Source organism: Oncorhynchus clarkii, chromosome 11 (assembly GCF_045791955.1).
Source record: "Oncorhynchus clarkii lewisi isolate Uvic-CL-2024 chromosome 11, UVic_Ocla_1.0, whole genome shotgun sequence".
Taxonomy (NCBI): domain Eukaryota; kingdom Metazoa; phylum Chordata; class Actinopteri; order Salmoniformes; family Salmonidae; genus Oncorhynchus; species Oncorhynchus clarkii.
In genome coordinates this window covers 6,213,668-6,233,097 of record NC_092157.1, presented here as the reverse complement: position 1 = coordinate 6,233,097, position 19,430 = coordinate 6,213,668, and the positions used below count along the sequence as shown (strand labels likewise).

General features: G+C 44.3%; 1 protein-coding gene across 2 annotated transcripts; it reads right to left on the bottom strand.

Moving 5' to 3' along the window:
• Window positions 1-445: 445 nt before the first annotated feature.
• On the bottom strand, window positions 446-19,404 carry LOC139420140 (ATP-dependent zinc metalloprotease YME1L1-like). Of its 2 annotated transcripts, none has more exons than XM_071169919.1 (18): window positions 19,073-19,404; window positions 17,852-17,986; window positions 16,706-16,904; window positions 16,493-16,594; window positions 16,116-16,222; window positions 15,529-15,682; window positions 15,029-15,136; window positions 14,453-14,626; window positions 13,813-13,965; window positions 13,085-13,217; window positions 12,888-12,950; window positions 11,476-11,588; window positions 10,995-11,150; window positions 8,766-8,917; window positions 8,456-8,582; window positions 6,501-6,574; window positions 4,395-4,481; window positions 446-1,990 (listed from the first exon to the last, which is right to left on the bottom strand). In XM_071169919.1, the coding sequence occupies exons 1-18, from the start codon at window positions 19,103-19,105 to the stop codon at window positions 1,847-1,849; spliced, it is 2,214 nt and encodes a 737-aa protein (XP_071026020.1). In that variant the 5' UTR covers window positions 19,106-19,404; the 3' UTR covers window positions 446-1,846. The 2 variants fall into 2 exon arrangements, with proteins under 2 accessions (XP_071026020.1, XP_071026021.1); XM_071169920.1 differs by having other exon boundaries at window positions 15,053-15,136; window positions 19,073-19,403.
• Between the last annotated feature and the right edge of the window lie 26 nt (window positions 19,405-19,430).

The window sequence follows — 19,430 nt, the reverse complement described above, 5'->3', positions numbered from 1 at the left end:
AGTGTAGAGGTGGCAGGGTAGCCTAGTGGTTAGAGCGTTGGACTAGTAACCGGAAGGTTGCAAGTTCAAACCCCCGAGCTGACAAGGTACAAATCTGTTGTTCTGCCTCTGAACAGGCAGTTAACCCACTGTTCCTAGGCAGTCATTGAAAATAAGAATTTGTTCTTAACTGACTTGCCTAGTTAAAAAGGCAAAATCAAAAACAGCAGAGAAGTTTAGCATTGTTGTTGCAGAAGTCGGACTGATATTGTGCTTTGCTGACTCTACCTTGAAAAATAAAAAAGGTCCTTTACGCTTGAGCTGACAGTGTTTACAATCCCACAAGGAAATTGCCTTTATATAAAAATAAAAAAAACACACACATTGTCAGTAGCGCAGTTTGAATGAATCCCAGCCAAAGTCTCACAACCAGAGACCAAAGTCAATCTCACAAAGGACAGCATGATTTTAGAATAATTTTTATTTGAGCTTCCACAAGATCCACTTCCAATGAGAAACAGATTTAAGTACATCTCCTCTCACATTTCATTTACACCATGGATGGGCACAGACACGAGGGCCTAAAATAGCTAACGATGGCAAGTCCGGCACACTTTGGGTAAATAAATAAAATGACAACATAAAATGTGTATATTGACCTGCACACAGTGAACGCAGATGAATTCCTTCACAACTCACAGACGATGAATCATATAAGGGAACGCTGATACAATCTAAATACAAAATGGCTGTATGTTTTTTTTAAATGATAAACCCATATTTTATGGTCGGCGTTTCTATCACTAATATTCTGCTCAGTGAAAAGGCCAAAGGTCAAGTAGGATCAGATCTGCCAACAGTTGTTTCCCCTCATAACTTCGATACTAAATACACGATGAGGCTTTCATGCACAAAATTGCTAAAGAAAAAAACAATTGTGCGATATAAGATCCTATTGGCTGAGGACTATTGGGGGGGGGGGGCGGTCACATGCTTCTGAAACTGTCGTTTCAAGTTTCACTTGAACGACTCTCCAAGTCGTAATTACAAACTGCATTTTTTGTTTGTTAATAACGAAGACATTTAACCACCCCTTTTCAACCAAAAGTTAACAATAAATAAATTTGACAATTACAAACTTATCAATGTGGATACCGTAGCCAGTTTGACCATAATCGGCAAATGTTTAGCAAGCTAGCTAACTTAATTCTTAGCAATGTTAGCTAGCTTCTTATTGGTTCAAGAATTGGTCCGACTTCAAAAGCACATATCGGATTTACAACCTCCCACTTTCCCAGGAGCACGTTAATGCATCATAATGCAGCACTTTCTAGATCAATATTGTATATACAAACTTTAAGGGGGAAAACGACGACAATGTCGATATCAAAAAACTAAAATCCTGGCATTGAAAGGGCATTTTGAGCTCAGGGTGTTGAAGTGAACCTTGCTATGGGGCCTTTGTCGCTTGACAAAGCTGCCGTACGGGAATGCCTGCCCAACGTGAATGGTTCAGACAAGAGGAGTCATAGGTTCAGAGGGATAAAACGAGGTGCGACTATGAGCTAGTCAGTCATTTACGTTGAGGGGGAAGAAACCGATAAAGCCTGTAAAGGCCACTCCATTGTACATCTTCAAATTTACATAATTCAGATAATATGTCTTACAGGGTTGGGGGTCATTCCATTTTAATTCCAGTCAATTCAGGAAGTACGATGAAATTCCAATTCCTATTATCTTCAATGCTTTTCCATTGAGGAACATTTTGAATCGGAATTTGGTTTACTTTCTGAATTGACTAGAATTGAAATGGAATGACCCCCAACCCTGACTTCTAACAGTCTCTGACTAGGCGTCTCTCAGCGAGTCATCTAGGGTCCAGGGCCTTGCCCTCTAGGACCAGCTTGATCTCTTTGGCATCCAGAGTTTCGTACGTTAGCAGAGCCTCGGCCAGCGTCTTGTGCTCATCGCTGTAGGTCTTCAAGAGGTTTTTGGCTCGCTCATACGAGTCCTGGATAGGACAGAGAGAATGAGAGAGAATGAACGTCAAAGAAAAACAGAATGTAATCTTTAACTAGGAAAGTCAGTTAAGAAAAAAAAATAAATATTTACAATGACGGCCTACACCGGCCAAGCCCGGACGACGCTGGGCCAATTGTGCGCCGCCCTATGGGACTCTCAATCACGGCCAGTTGTGATACAGCCCGGAATCGAACCAGTAGTGACACCTCTAGCACTGAGAAGCAGTGTCTTAGACCGCTGCGCCACTCGGGAGCCCCGGATTATTATCACACTTCCGTTTTCATAAGAATTAATATTGAAGAAACTATTATTTAGGAAGTTGAACGATTATTGGTTGGTTAATACGAAAATTAACTATACTGAACAAAAATATAAACGCAACATGTAAAGTGTTGGTCTCATGTTTCAAAGATCCCAGAAATTTTCCATATCTCTCTCAGACGTTATGCAGAAATGTGTTTATATCCTTGTTAGTGAGCATTTCTCCTTTGCCAAGATAATCCATTCACCTGACAGGTGTGGCATATCAAGAAGCTGCTTAATACATAGGTGCACCTTGTGCTGGGGATAATGAAAGGCCACTAAAATGTGAAGTTGTGTCACACAAGACAATGCCACAGATGTCTCAAGTTGAGGGAGCGTGCAATTGGCACACTGACTGCAGGAATGTCTACCAACCCACCTCCAACGTCATTTTAAAGAATTTGGCAGTACGTCTCCAACCGGCTTCACAGTCGCAGACCACATGTAACCACTAGAACCCAGGACCACCCGAGAACAGACACCCGGACAGCTTATGAAACAAAAAAATAAAAATATTCTGCACAAACTGTCAGAAACCGTCTCAGGGAAACTCATCTGCATGCTAGTCGTCCTCACCAGGGTCTTCACCAAACTGCAGCAAATTGCTCACCTTCGATGGCCACTGGCACGCTGGAGAAGTGAGCTCCTCACGGTTGAACCAACTGTACCATCTGCAGATGGCAGACGGTGTATATGGTGTCGTGTGGGCGAGCGGTTTGCTGATGTAAACGTTGTGAACAGAGCGCCCACTGGTGGTGGGGTTATGGTTTGGACAGGCATAAGCTACGGACAATGAACACAATTGCATTTCATCGATGGCAATTTGAATGCACAGAGATACCACGACGAGATCCTGAGGCCCATTGTTGTGCCATTCATCCGCCGCCATCACCTCATGTTTCAGCATGATAATGCACGGTCCCATGTCGCAAGGATCTGTACACAATTCCTGGAAGCTAAAAATGTCCCAGTTCTTCCATGGCCTGCATACTCCCCAGACATGTCTCCCATTGAGCATGTTTGGGATGCTCTGGATCAATGTGTTCCAGTTCCCGCCAATATCCAGCAACTTCGCACAACCATTGAAGAGGAGTGGGACAACATTCCACAATCAACAGCCTGATCAACTCTATGTGAAGGAGATGTATCTCTCTGGATGAGTCAAATGGTCACAACAGATGATGATCCACGCCCCTACTTTTTTTTAAAAAGGTATCTGTGACCAACAGATGCATATCTGTATTCCCAATTGTGAAATCCATCGACTGGGCCTAATTAATTAATTAATTAATTAATTAAACTTTTTATGGCTGCAGGGGCAGTACTGAGTAGCTTGGATGAAAAGGTGCCCATTGTAAACGGCCAACTCCTCAGTCTCAGTTCCTAATATATGCATATTATTATTAGTATTGGATAGAAAACACTCTAAAGTTTCCAAAACTGTCAAAATATTGTCTGTGAGTATAACAGAACTGATATTGCAGGCGAAACCCTGAGGAAAATCAAAAGTGGCTTCTATTTTGAAAACTCCATGTTCCATAGCCTCCCTTTGCTGGATTTAAAGGGGTATGAACCAGATTCCTTTTCATATCGCTTTCTTAAGGTGTCAGTCTTCAGACATAGTTTCAGGCTTTTATTTTGAAAAATTAGCCAGAACGATAACATCGTGTCAAGTGGTAACATGAGTTTTGCTCGCGCAACAGAGTTTGGATAGGTAACGCTTTTCCCTCTCCTACTGTGAAAGACATTTGTGGTTGATATATTATCGATTATATATTTTAAAAAACAACCTGAGGATTGATTATAAAAAAAACATTTGACATGTTTCTGTGGACATTTATGGAAACGATTTGGAATTTGTCTGCGTTGTCGTGACGCTCTTTCCTGTGGATTTCTGAACATAACGCGACAAACAAACGGAGGTATTTTGGATATAAAAATCATCTTTATGGAACAAAAGGAACATTTGTTGTGTAACTGGGAGTCTTGTGAGTGAAAACATCAGAAGATCAAAGGTAAACGATTAATTAATTAATTAGGATTTGACATAATAAAAAATAAGTTCAGTGGGGGAAGGTTGGGAAGCTTACCTTGAGCAGGACCCTGACTTCCTGTTCGATGGCAGCCTGCGTCTCAGGGCTCTGTTTGGTTACTTCAGCATAGGTCATGACACCAAGCTGAAACAATACGTTTTAGTAGTCTCAGGGTTAGGGGCACAGCAACAGTCTCAGGGTTAGGGGCACAGCAACAGTCTCAGGGTTAGGGGCACAGCAACAGTCTCAGGGTTAGGGGCACAGCAACAGTCTCAGGGTTAGGGGCACAGCAACAGTCTCAGGGTTAGGGGCACAGCAGACCACATATGCAGCAGCTACTCTAAGGCTCTGCGATAGACTAGCGTCCTATCCAGGGAGAGTACATCAAGCTTCATTACGCTGCAGAAACAGGAGATAGGTTCCTGCTCCTGTGAGCCATTCCGGCACGACCAAGCCAAGGCTTCTTCCTTACTTACTTATAGTAATGAACAAGGTAAGGCAGCATGGGTTGCCAGGTCTGTGGCACAGTAAATCAGTCACTAATTTCAGGGTTGGCAGGGCAGGTTAAGTAAATGGTTGGATCAGAATAGTCAGAGAGCTGGAGGACACTGATGAGGTTATATAATCTACACACATTTTATATATATATATATATATATATATATATATATAAAACACACGCATATACACACACACACACTCTAATCAAATAGCTCCTCCTTATGCGTTTCAAAATGACATTTGGCCCAATAATTATTATTATACTATATATATATATATTTTTAAACTAGGTAAGTCAGTTAAGAACAAATTCTTATTAACAATGACGGCCTAGGAACAGTAACCTTTCGGTTACTGACCCAACGCTCGAACCACTAGGCAACCTGCCGCCCCCAAAACTGATGCCGTCTTATGTTTACATGATAAGTTCCGTGGTTGCCATGGCACCGCGAGGAAGCCTTGGCAGAGAGCTTCTGTACATTTATGAATATTTTGTTGTTTTATGTGTTCATTGTATTTTTTTGATAACTTCTTACTGAGCTAAAATATCTGGTGGTCTTGACTCAAAGTTGCTGGACTAAATAAAGGCAAGAAAAACATTTATTTTTTTTAAATTCTGGCTAGATAGCTATGCTAGCTGGCTCTGCGATCATTTGAACGATGCATCTCAATAACCCACACAGCACCGGGCGGCTTTCTACACTGCTTTTTTTTTTGGTTCCACTTGCCCCAGTTTTTGGAACGTGATGAGGGGATGCAGTTCGCCTCATAGGGTGACTATACCAGACTACCACTACTGATGTGTGGTGGTCTTTCAGGCGCTGAGCTTAGCCTACACCCGCCGAAGCAGCACCCTTGTGGGTGTAACACTTTCAGTAGTCCATGATCCAGCCAACCTACGGAGGAGGATACGGCGAAGGTGTCTGATGAAGAGCTTCAGATCAGTCTATCCGACTGACGCTTCTCCCTCCCTGTACCATCGACATTCAGCCATCACAATCAACACTAGCTGTCGGCTGTGGGAGACCATCACATAGGTCAAGACTTGCCACTGCCAGAACCCTTCTTGTTGTTTTTAAAGTGTCAGATTCTCTTTGTATTTCATGTAGTGCTTCTCTTTACATCTATTATTATTCTAATAGCCCCAGTAGACTACGGTCTGTAAATACTACGGTCTGTAGATACTATGGTCTGTAGATACGAGGTGAATAGCAGCCTCAGTAGACTACGGTCTGTAGATACTACAGTCTGTAGGTACTATGGTCTGTAGGTACTACGGTCTGTAGATACGAGGTGAGTAGCAGCCTCAGTAGACTACGGTCTGTAGATACTACGGTCTGTAGATACTACGGTCTGTAGATACGAGGTGAGTGGCAGAGTAAATCTCTCAGGGTTGAGTCGGAACAAAGTCTAGAATGTGTCGGCACATGTACAACATGGCTGAGAGATCCCTCCAATCACGTGCAATGCTTGAGAATGGCATTACTGCACAAAGGCAACGCTGCCTTCTAAATTTATAGATAAGGCCTTTGAGTGAAATGAAATGCATTTAGACCATCTAAAATGCAGACAACTAGAGAGAAAAAGAAATGCAGTTAGGAACGATTTGTGTAGACTCATCTTCTATCTACCATTTTATGTGCACGAGGTATAATCTCTTACCTTGTCACTCATTCCGAACCTGGTCACCATCATCTTGGCTATTCTGGTCGCCCCGTCAAAGTCACTTGACGCTCCTGGAAAACAGAGCCGTCACAATACAGGAGTAAGGATGAGGGATGGAGAAACCACAATACAGGAGTAAGGATGAGGGATGGAGAAACCACAATACAGGAGTAAGGATGAGGGCTGGAGAAACCACAATACAAGAGTAAGGCTGAGGGCTGGAGAAACCACAATACAGGAGTAAGGCTGAGGGCTGGAGAAACCACAATACAGGAGTAAGGCTGAGGGATGGGGAAACCACAATACAGGAGTAAGGCTGAGGGATGGAGAAACCACAATACAGGAGTAAGGCTGAGGGATGGAGAAACCACAATACAGGAGTAAGGCTTAGGGATGGAGAAACCATAATACAGGAGTAAGGCTGAGGGATGGAGAAACCACAATACAGGAGTAAGGCTGAGGGCTGGGGAAACCACAATACAGGAGTAAGGCTGAGGGCTGGAGAAACCACAATACAGGAGTAAGGCTGAGGGCTGGAGAAACCACAATACAGGAGTAAGGCTGAGGGCTGGAGAAACCACAATACAGGAGTAAGGCTGAGGGCTGGAGAAACCACAATACAAGACTAAGGATGAGGGCTGGGGAAACCACAATACAGGAGTAAGGCTGAGGGATGGAGAAACCACAATACAAGACTAAGGATGAGGGCTGGGGAAACCACAATACAGGAGTAAGGCTGAGGGCTGGAGAAACCACAATACAGGAGTATGGATGAGGACTGGAGAAACCACAATACAGGAGTAAGGCTGAGGGCTGGAGAAACCACAATACAGGAGTAAGGCTGAGGGCTGGAGAAACCACAATACAGGAGTAAGGCTGAGGGCTGGAGAAACCACAATACAGGAGTAAGGCTGAGGGATGGAGAAACCATCATACAAGAGTAAGGATGAGGGCTGGGGAAACCAAAATACAGGAGTAAGGATGAGGGATGGAGAAACCACAATACAGGAGTAAGGCTGAGGGATGGAGAAACCACAATACAAGACTAAGGATGAGGGATGGAGAAGCCACAATACAGGAGTAAGGCTGAGGGATGGAGAAACCACAATACAAGACTAAGGCTGAGGGATGGAGAAACCACAATACAGGAGTAAGGCTGAGGGATGGAGAAACCACAATACAAGACTAAGGCTGAGGGATGGAGAAACCACAATACAAGAGCAAGGCTGAGGGATGGAGAAACCACAATACAGGAGTAAGGCTGAGGGATGGAGAAACCACAATACAGGAGTAAGGCTGAGGGATGGAGAAACCACAATACAGGAGTAAGGCTGAGGGATGGAGAAACCACAATACAAGACTAAGGATGAGGGATGGAGAAGCCACAATACAGGAGTAAGGCTGAGGGATGGAGAAACCACAATACAAGACTAAGGCTGAGGGATGGAGAAACCACAATACAGGAGTAAGGCTGAGGGATGGAGAAACCACAATACAAGACTAAGGCTGAGGGATGGAGAAACCACAATACAAGAGCAAGGCTGAGGGATGGAGAAACCACAATACAGGAGTAAGGCTGAGGGATGGAGAAACCACAATACAGGAGTAAGGCTGAGGGATGGAGAAACCACAATACAGGAGTAAGGCTGAGGGCTGGCGATGGAGAAATGTAACCACTCAAATTCATAGACAGAGCTAAGGATGCATCCACGGTATCCAAATAGTTGAGGCTATACAACGTTTGTTGACAACTGTATTGTTTACAAACAATGGAATAACTCAAGGTTATTTTGGACTCTGATGGGGTACGACAGTTAAACTAAGCTCATTTAGAAGTTATATTCTTCAAGAATCAACTGATTATACATCAATCATTTAGAAGTCCCCAAAATTGATGTAGCAATATATTCTATATCTAAAGCCCAACCAATCTAGGTTTTTCCCCCCCTCACCAGTCGTGATGTAATCGTCGCCAAAGATGAGCTCCTCGGCCACGCGGCCTCCCATGCTGACGTCCATCTGGGCCAGGAGCTGAGCCCGCGTCTCACTCCAACGGTCATTCTCTGGGAGCATGGACACCTAAACAGACAGATGGATGGTCTCAGACTAGTCCTTCCTTTGGTAAACCAATGTTCCTCCTGATCTGTTTTGAGGCAAACCCCCTGGGGCTGCCAACATCCAAAGTGGGGTGATTCCATGGTAATATACCACGGCTTCAAACACTTCCTGGCCAATCAAAATGCAATGCTCAGTACTACTCACGTGGCCAAGAGTGGGTCCTCTGGGCATGATGGTTGCCTTGTTGATGGGCATGGCGTCTTTGGTGTAATAGGCCACAATGGCGTGGCCTGACTCGTGGTAGGCTGTGATTTGCTTGTTCTTCTTATCAATGTCCACACTCCTGCGCTCAGGACCTTCAGTAATAAAAGAGAGAGACAAGAGGTCCCACTTTGATGAATTAAAAACGCACATCATTCATATTACTGTAGTGCAGGTTTACTCCAGTTTCGTTATATTTGGGAATTCCAACCTGAAAGATAGGACCACCAACTCCTGGGTAAATATCTGCCCTAGAGAATGAGAGGGATCCTGACCAGACAGGCATTCTAACAGTCTACATTGGAATGTCTCTTAACCAGAGACTCTTTGTCATTAAGCTCTCTCACATGGCAGGTTGTGTGTGTGTAATATATATATATATATAAAAGGACCAGTCAAAAGTTTGGACACATCTACTCATTCCAGGGATTTTCTTTATTTGTACTATTTTCTACATTGTAGAATAACAGTGAAGACATCAATACTATGACATAACACAATATGCAATCATGTAGTAACCAAAATAAAGTGTTTTAAGAAACAAATCAAAATATATTTGATATTCTTCAAAGTAGCCACCATTTTGCCTCGATGATATGGGTCATTCTCCAGTACATGTGTTGTGTAATCTTACGAGTCGTAAACATAATCATTACGGGCTTAAGAGAAGCTGCTGCATAACCTTATAATTATCCTCAGACGTACACCTACATTATGTGTGTATGTCTGTGTTCTTTTTTTGTATCATCACTATGGTGATTAGGGGTGGCAGGTAGCCTAGTGGTTAGAGTGTAGAGGTGGCAGGTAAGCCTAGTGGTTAGAGTGTAGAGGTGGCAGGTAAGCCTAGTGGTTAGAGTGTAGAGGAGGCAGGTAGCCTAGTGGTTAGAGTGTAGGGGCGGCAGGTAGCCTAGTGGTTAGAGTGTAGAGGAGGCAGGTAGTGGTTAGAGTGTAGAGGTGGCAGGTAAGCCTAGTGGTTAGAGTGTAGAGGCGGCAGGTAAGCCTAGTGGTTAGAGTGTAGAGGTGGCAGGTAGTGGTTAGAGTGTAGAGGTGGCAGGTAAGCCTAGTGGTTAGAGTGTAGAGGTGGCAGGTAGCCTAGTGGATAGAGTGTCGAGGTGGCAGGTAGTGGTTAGAGTGTAGAGGTGGCAGGTAAGCCTAGTGGTTAGAGTGTAGAGGTGGCAGGTAAGCCTAGTGGTTAGAGTGTAGAGGCGGCAGGGTAGCCTAGTGGTTAGAGTGTAGAGGTGGCAGGTAGCCTAGTGGTGGGAGCAGTTGGACTAGTAACCGAAAGGTTGCTAGATCGAATCCCCGAGCTGACAAGGTAAAAATCTGTCGTTCTGCCACTGGACAAGGTAGTTAACCCACTGTTCCTAGGCCGTCATTGTAAATAAGAATTTGTTCTTAATTGACTTGTCTAGTTAAATAAATAAAAAATAAATGGTCACGCCACCAAAATCTACACCCTGGAGTATGTGCCAATCAGAGTAGGGGAAGCCATTTAAAGATGGGCGTAGACAATCTAGAAGGAAGACTAGGAAACAATAGTGGCAGAATGCGAAAAGGTGTTGGTCATTTACATAAAGAGGAGTGACTATGTATGATGTGTCAAACTGAAACGGTATAGAAGGAGAGCGCCGAGTCTGGGACAGGCAGTTGCTCCGCGGACCAGCTCGGCTTGTTATTTTGTAATAAAGTAAAATTCTAAGCTCACAAGCTCCAGAGTCTAAGAGATATTATTAAGAAGTATTTCCACGACAATGACAGCTTTGCACACTCTTGGCCTTCTCTCAACCAGCTTCATGATGTAGTCACCTGGAATGCATTTCAATTAACAGGTGTGCCTCGTTAAAAAAAAAAGTACATTTTAAATGAATAGAAAATAGTAAAAAAAATTAAGAAAAAGCCTGGAATGAGTAGGCGTGTCCAAACGTTTGACTGGTACTGTATAATGCTAACGGTGCACCAAAGGCCTCTCTGCACTAGTTACATTTGTGTTGCTTCTTAATGGGTCCTGCTAGCACAAACACCTCTCTGAAGGAAGGTTCCTCTCTCTCTCTATATATATATATATAAAATAGATAGATATATATCAAATATCAAATAAAATGTTATTGGTCACATACACACGGTTAGCAGATGTTAACACAAGTGTGGCGAAATGTGTGTGTGTGCACCCACCCATGAGGATCTTGTCCTTGGAGAACTCCAGTTCCTTCATGGTGACCTGGTCGAGGCCGTCCACCGCTGCCTTCAGGGCTGCCTGGTTCACCAGGTTCTCCAGCTCCGCCCCCGTGAAGCCCACCGTCCCCCTGGCAATAATCGCTGCGTTCACGTCTGAACACACAACCGGCAGGGCCAAAAGGAGGTTGTCAGTCCAAAACAGTGGGCTCTTTCATACAGCAAATGTGTGTGTGTGTGTGTGTGGGGGGGGGGGGGTAGCCGTAACACCTAGTGATCAGAACCTCTCGACGAGGCGGCTATGTTTAACGTCGCTATGATACATTAGTCAGCTGATATACAGTCTAAGCCAGGGGTTTTTCAAACCTCTCCTCGCGGGACCCGAGATGGTTCAGGGCTACAACAACATTGTGAAACGTCTGGGGGTTCCTCAAGGAGAGATCTGAAAGCCACTGATCCAAGCAACTGATTTGAGACCTACTGGGATCCACTTTGATCTTCTGCAGGTACCAGTTGAGGATCTCTGTACGTCCTTTCACGTCCGGACGAGGGACGGTCACTTGCATGTCAAACCTCCCCGGACGTACCAGGGCACTAAAAAAAAGAAGAGCAATGGGCTAATGATCCAGACAGCAATGGGCTAATGATCCAGACAGCAATGGGGCTAATGATCCAGACAGCAATGGGGCTAATGATCCAGACAGCAATGGGGCTAATGATCCAGACAGCAATGGGGCTAATGATCCAGACAGCAATGGGGCTAATGATCCAGACAGCAATGGGGCTAATGATCCAGACAGAAATGGGGCTAATGATCCAGACAGCAATGGGGCTAATGATCCAGACAGAAATGGGGCTAATGATCCAGACAGCAATGGGGCTAATGATCCAGACAGCAATGGGGCTAATGATCCAGACAGCAATGGGGCTAATGATCCAGACAGCAATGGGGCTAATGATCCAGACAGCAATGGGGCTAATGATCCAGACAGCAATGGGGCTAATGATCCAGACAGCAATGGGGCTAATGATCCAGACAGCAATGGGGCTAATGATCCAGACAGCAATGGGGCTAATGATCCAGAGAGCAATGGGGCTAATGATCCAGAGAGCAATGGGGCTAATGATCCAGAGAGCAATGGGGCTAATGATCCAGAGAGCAATGGGGCTAATGATCCAGAGAGCAATGGGGCTAATGATCCAGAGAGCAATGGGGCTAATGATCCAGAGAGCAATGGGGCTAATGATCCAGAGAGCAATGGGCTAATGATCCAGACAGCAATGGGGCTAATGATCCAGACAGCAATGGGGCTAATGATCCAGAGAGCAATGGGCTAATGATCCAGAGAGCAATGGGGCTAATGATCCAGAGAGCTGACATGGTTGTATACAATTCGAACAGAGTACAGGCTCCAATAACAAATGCATTCTTTATATACCTTTAGCCTTGCGATTCTACAATGAATGTATAAAGCTTCTCCATCAATGGGAGCAAAATTAAGAGCGGTTCTATTTACGACCTCTTTCTAAAAAATAGATTTGTTCCATTTATACAGCATTTTGCTGGTCCTCCTAGGCCAGCTCTCAAGGATAACTTTCTTAGGGCGACTTTTCCAGTAATCTCACCGAGGACATACGAGGAGGGCCAAAAAAGGCAGAATCAGTTATCTGGGCACATGGGAAGTGTAGTTCCCACTGTGCAATTCGTTCCAATGAACCACCCAGCCTTAGTACCACATTTCAAGTGTGATTTTGCAACTCGGAGCTGAAATCCAGCGGTCTGAAACTTTAAGACGAGACAGACAACCAGCCAAGTCCTGACAAAGGGACCAAGCCTACTGGGCTGGTAAAAAGCCTACAGAAACACCTGCATACTACCCACTGAAAACATACTTATCCAAAGCCTCAGCAAAGTTTGTAGCGCCGATAACGATGACCCCTTCGTTTGGTTTGAACCTGTGGAGTATCAACACATTGAATGATGAAAATACAAGCCTTGTGATATGCACCAGGTAAACAAAAAAAAATGATATGCAGGCTTAATTCTCTGATGCAATAGCTATATACAGTATATTCTGAGTTGTTCTGACCCGTCCATCTCTGCCAGCAGCTGGTTGATGGTCTGTCTGGAGTAGGGGTGCATGGGAGACTCGATCCTCTTTCCTCCCACGCTGTCAAGCTCATCAATGAAGACAACACAAGGTGCGTTGGCTTTCGCCTCTTCTGCGGACCAAACAGAAAGAGATTGAGGCTGTGTCCCTCCTTTCCTGTGCTTCATGGCCACTGATCAAGTAGTACTTGATTAGTTGAAAGCCATATTGTGGAATGACTGTGATGCAGAGGGGTTACTGTTTTATTTAACTTGGTCGGTATTCCATCAGGGACCACGCCGGAAACGAATCACTAACGCCGGAAATTAATGGAATCACTAACCCGGAAACTAATGGAATCACTAACGCCGGAAACTAATGGAATCACTAATGCCGGAAACGAATCACTAACGCCGGAAACGAATCACTAACGCCGGAAACGAATCACTAACGCCGGAAACGAATCACTAACGCCGGAAACGAATCACTAACGCCGGAAATGAATCACTAACGCCGGAAATGAATCACTAACGCTGGAAACTAATGGAATCACATTAAGGTGTTACCCCCTGGGTTGTACTCGGTGCATCCCCCCCCCCCAATAAAAATTAATTAATCAAACCTATCAGGTCCTTTCACCAATCAGCGATCATGAGTGACAGGGTGAAGGTTGGTCAGTCAGTGTATTGATAACAGTACACAGCTTTTAGATCTCCTCTGGGACTTACTGAAGAGGTTTCTGATGCGGCTAGCTCCGACACCCACAAACATCTCGTCAAACTCGGATCCCGATGCGTAGAAGAAGGGGACGTCGGCCTCGCCGGCTACAGCCCGAGCCAGGAGAGTCTTTCCTGTGCCTGGGGGGCCAATCAGGAGGATGCCTGACAGGACCAGAGGCCACAGAAAAGTGGAACATATGAACACATTGAAAGAAAGAAAATGTAATGGCACTGTGTAAAGAGACCACACAGAAAGATAAGACAAATAAGGAAGTAGCTTTGGCTTGAGGACATCTCTGCTCATCTCATAAGTAAGGAAGTAGCTTTGGCTTGAGGACATCTCTGCTCATCTCATAAGTAAGGAAGTAGCCTTGTGGACATAACTGCTTTCTGTAGTCTGGGGCAGCTTAATGTACAAATACACCCCCTGGACAGGACTGAAGTCTCATCGTAAGGCCTTACCCCCCAAATCTATCTCCTTAATGCTGAGTGCCAAGTAGACACACATTGGGTCCCATTTTTTACAGTCGTTGGTATGACTCAGCCGGGGATCGAACTCCCATCCTCAAGGCTGAAGCTAAACCAAAAAAAGGCCCACTGAGTTAATAGAAGATAAACCGAATGTCACATTTACAGAAAGACACCGTACCTTTAGGGAGCTTCCCTCCTAGCACGGTGAACTTCTGGGGGTTTCTGAGAAACTCCACCACGTCTTGCAGTTCATTCTTGGCCTCCTCTACCCCCTTGACGTGCTCAAACGTGACGCTCTTCACCTGAACCGGGTCCACTTGGGAGTCCAGGCCTGACGTGGTGCGGAACCTCACTGTTCAGTGCAAACCCACGACAACTCAATCAGACCACTGACACAGACACCACCTGGGAATCTCCAACAGGCCTCTACTTATCATAGAAACTGTGCTAGAATAACATTTGCCATGAACTACTGATTTTTGTTAATACCGCTTTCATCTTACACTCAAATATATATTCAAATATCCATTTACTATTCAATCATTCTTTGTTAAAATGACCAAAGGTGGAGTTTCTAAATAAATACTATTGTGGACCAGCGCCTGGGCAGCTAGGGGTCGGGCAGCTGGCTGATAATTGATCATAAGGCATAATCAGTGGAATATAGCAGCCAATTCAACAATTGCTCTTGATGAAAAAGCACAACCCCAATGCGGTGATTCATGCAAACGTAAGAATTCAATAGAACACAAACCAGCATCAGAAAAGGACCCTTTACCCGAAAGAAACGGGCTTCTTGACAGGCCATAGATTCCCACAACGAGGAGGACCAATAGAATCAGCCTGGTCCTCCTTAGCGAGTCTGTCAATGGGAAGATAGAAATATGTAAATGAGTTACTGAAACATAAGAGATTAAGTTCAACTCAGCTACGCCACCTTGTGGACACTTGGTGGAACTGCTAGTGGTGCCCACGGGCATAGTGCTTCACTGTAACTGGCAGTCATGACTGACTTCAAGGAGGAGCAAATCTGTTACGAGCTGCGGCAGGGTTTCAAATATCAGTCTTCACTTTAAAAATGTTTCTCAATGATGACTAACACCATTCCTTTAAATATTGTCTTTACTGACTTGTTAAGTTAAATAAAGGTTCAATACAGTTTTTTTTTTTTATGTTGCTTCCTGTTAGTCACTCTAGGAAGGGAATATGCTGAGTGATTAAGATGCCATATATGAAGAAAGTTGTGTGACGTGCCGTGTGTCCTCTGAGTGAAGGCCTGGGACCTCATGAAGCCCTCGGTGAAACCAGACTTGAAGGAATCTTGTTGGTCACCTTGCAGGTTCTTCTGCTTTACCACGTGATCCAGACTCTGTGCCTCTGGGGACTTGTCAGGTCTCATGAGGAGACCCTGTGACAGAGGGGGTGTGGGTGGTGAAATAATGAGAGAGAGAGAGAGCGCATAATGTGTGTGTCAGCAGGTGAGAGAAACAGAGGGAGGAGAAAGCAAGATGTTGAACATGAAAATGAGATGGGCCTAGCCAGAGTGGTTACAAGACATTGAAAAAAACAGCCCTTTCCACACGAAGGGGGCCAAAAAACTAAACCGTGTGTGAAGAATCACCACTATAGCATAAAGAACAACAGAAAAAGCGGGTTGGGTCACAATTTTAACAACACGTGCCAATCTTCACGTTGAAGGGGAAATTCTGGTAAACTTCAGGACAACAAAACAGATCCAATGGGTTCATTGACTGCATGCCAAACTATGTCTGTCCAAGAAGGGGATTTGTGGAGTACGTACATTTGTGGAGTACTGATTGCATAGTGTAACACTTCCTGACCTTCATGAATGCTGAAGTGTAACCCTCTGGTTCTGCAAGCCCCTGGTAACCAGACTCCACGCGTTTGCTCTTCCTCAGAGTCTTGAAGCCTCGGTTCTGGACCCTTACTGAAGAAGAAGGAGAAGGGGGGGGGGGTCACCAAATACAATACTATTCATTTCACTATGTTATGTCATAGGACTTGTGAGTGGGCGTTTGATTCGCCTGGTGTCGGTGGAGATTTCACTTTAGGACCAATGAAATTCTCTCAAATAGTTGATTATTTTACCATGGTGAATTCCCTATCTTCACTTGAGGGTCACTGGGCACATTCCACAGATGAGGACCACAGATGAGGACCACAGATGACACTAAATAAACCTGGTATGGTTCCTTACCAGGCCAGTATTGGAGCTCTGAACAGATGGCGTGTAGAGGACTCTGGTTTGGTCTGTGGAACATTGGCGAGCCAAAAACACCAAACCTTCCGTTTGACAACCCTACAGAAAACAAAAACACAAGTCAACTGAAGACAAACCACAAATCATTTTACTACAAATATACACCCGGCAACAAAAACACAGATTCATCAAATAAAACTATGTCCTCACCGTGTTTGTTTTGTAAGAAAGAGTCCGCAGAGACGTGGGACGTCCTCCATATTGAAGCAGCTGGGCCCTCCTCTGAGCCCGGTGAGGGCAGTAACCTGTTCACCAGCTCATCCAGCTGACCCACCCTCAGGTCTGATAAGCCCAGGTCCCGGAGGTTCACGGTGGGCTGACTCACCCTCTGTTCTGATAGACCCAGGTCCTGGAGGTTCACAGTGGGAACAGGAAGTCATTATGAAGGACACATCAACTGTAATAATGAGCAAGCGTTAGCCTGGTCCCAGATCTGTTTGTGGCCAATTCACGGCCACAGGGGTTTCCCCTAGGGGAGGGGTTGCCGACCAGTCTGGTTTAGCTAAGCTTGCCGTACAATCATTTAATAGTTAGTGGAATTTAAAGAGAGAAAAGTGGGCAAATGTAGCAATGCAGTGTGAGTTTGGCTAGCTATGGAAGTCAGGCTCAGTATGAAATGATGTGCTGCTGCTGCAATTGTAAAGGGAATCTACAACCTAACTGCTATTATCTTGTAGGAGCCCAAACATCTGCAAATACATTTGACTCCAGTGGCCATGATCTCTAGCCAATTGATGAGCAATAACAATACATACCTGCAATAATGTAACTTATGCTCAGTGTCCATGGCACATGATATTGCTGTGTTTAGACAACAACACTCTCCCTAACCACAACAAAGACATGTCTGCTTGGGGAGCTGTGCCTAGTCCGGTAGACCTGGTGGCCCTGAACACAACAGGATTCCCATAATTCCAATGTTATATGTTAGTCAGTACAAAGTCGCACTGGGGCTCCTGAGGACAGTGGAGCCAGATGATGCAAGCTATAGCTCTAAAAGGTAGACACAGCTTGTGTACATTGAGGCTTGTCCAGTCTGAGGGAGAACTGCAGTGTTGTGTCAGGATTAAGCCTAGGCTATGAGAAGAGGAATCCCTGATAACAAATGTACCACCTATGATTGCCATTAAATAGGCTAATCTTACAGGGGAGAGTCTAACGGGACTTTTCTGACCAGCATCCCATTGACCGCCAGACTAGCCAAAATCTATAACTTGACCCTTACCTTGAATCGAACCAATTTGAAAATTAAATATGGGTTTGCATGTAAGCCACATCCCCTTAGTGTTACCGTACCTCTGTGAGCAACAGGTCCTGCTCTGGTGTGACGTATGTCTGCAGGCTCTGGACAGAAGCTGTGGCTGTGGAGCTGGCTGAGTTCTTCAGGGAATGGAGGGCATTGATGAGTTGGCCAATGAGTTGACTCGTTACCTAAGAAGAGTCAAGTGGCAACAGAGATGGACAAATTGGAAATTCATGACATGCATGGTGTGTAATGTTGGTATATATTGTTCTGATAAACAACATTGCAGGAGGGATAATGATGATTATTATTTTTTACCTTTATTTAACTAGGCAAGTCAGTTAAGAACAAATTCTTATTTTCAATGACGGCCTAGGAACTGTGGGTTAACTGCCTGTTCAGGGGCAGAACGACAGATTTGTACCTTTGCAAGTTCATATCCCGAGCTGACATGAACTTGCAACCTTTCGGTTACTAGTCCAACGCTCTAACCACTAGGCTACCCTGCCTGGGTCTAGGTGACCAGCCTACGATATTTCTTTCACTGTGCAATTTACAGCAGATTTGTGAGGCACCCGGGCTAGGGCACTGATGAGGGAAGGTAATTTGAGTTCAACTTGTAAATATCTTCTAATGAGATCAAAGGCATTACAAGTCCCTGCCATATAGTTACTGGTGTGAAGAGTTGCTTCTAACGTTATGTACTGGCCAGGTTTGACATTGGGGGGGGGAACATTCATTTATCCTATGTTACCATTTAAAAACAGCCGTCCTCATGCCATTGATTGACAGTATTCATTGATATTGTCATTCACAGGCAGGTGTAAAAATCAAGCAATACTTTTTTTTTTTATCGCGATAGCTCGATTATATAACTGACTGATATGGTATGACATAACCAATTCGCCAGCTAGTTTGGTTAGTTACCCTAATTTATAACTAGCTAGCATCAAATTAACTTAACTGTCAAAAAAAATATCGCTGTGGTGTTAGTATGAATAGACAACTAACGTTAGGAAATACTGAGATTGAGAAATGCGTAACATTACCTACAGTAATTAGTTAACTAGTTCTTGTTATCAAGCTTATTTAGTTAACAATATTTATGTCTAGATAAATACTTTAAACTTTATAAACAGCTAGCTAGTTATAAAATGTGTTGTCTCGTATATCTAAACGTTCATTAGCCAGCGCTTTGGAGCAGCTAGGTTACATCAGTCACCTAGATAGGTTATTAAGCAGCTATCCGATCCTGGCTTAGTGTCTTTACTTACCTGTGGCTGGAGCGACGCCGAGAAGGACAACATTATCACAGCAACTTGAGGGTTAGTATGTGAAGACAGACCCTCAATGTTACTGATTATACCAACTCCTCCTGGGCACAGTCCTTTTGTTGTTGTTCTTTCTCTCTTGTTACTAAACTGTTACTTTCGTGAAAATGGCTTCTTCCTGAGAGGTCAACATCAACGTGACTTCTGGAAGAAATTACTACCGGTTTGAACACGATTATTTTTCTTCGCTACACTTCTCTAGTTACTTCTCCAATATTTGTGTTCTTTTGTTGTTGTTGTTTTTTTAAACAAATAATTTGGTTTACCACGTTGTTGTCAAACATTTGTAAACTAGTTGATT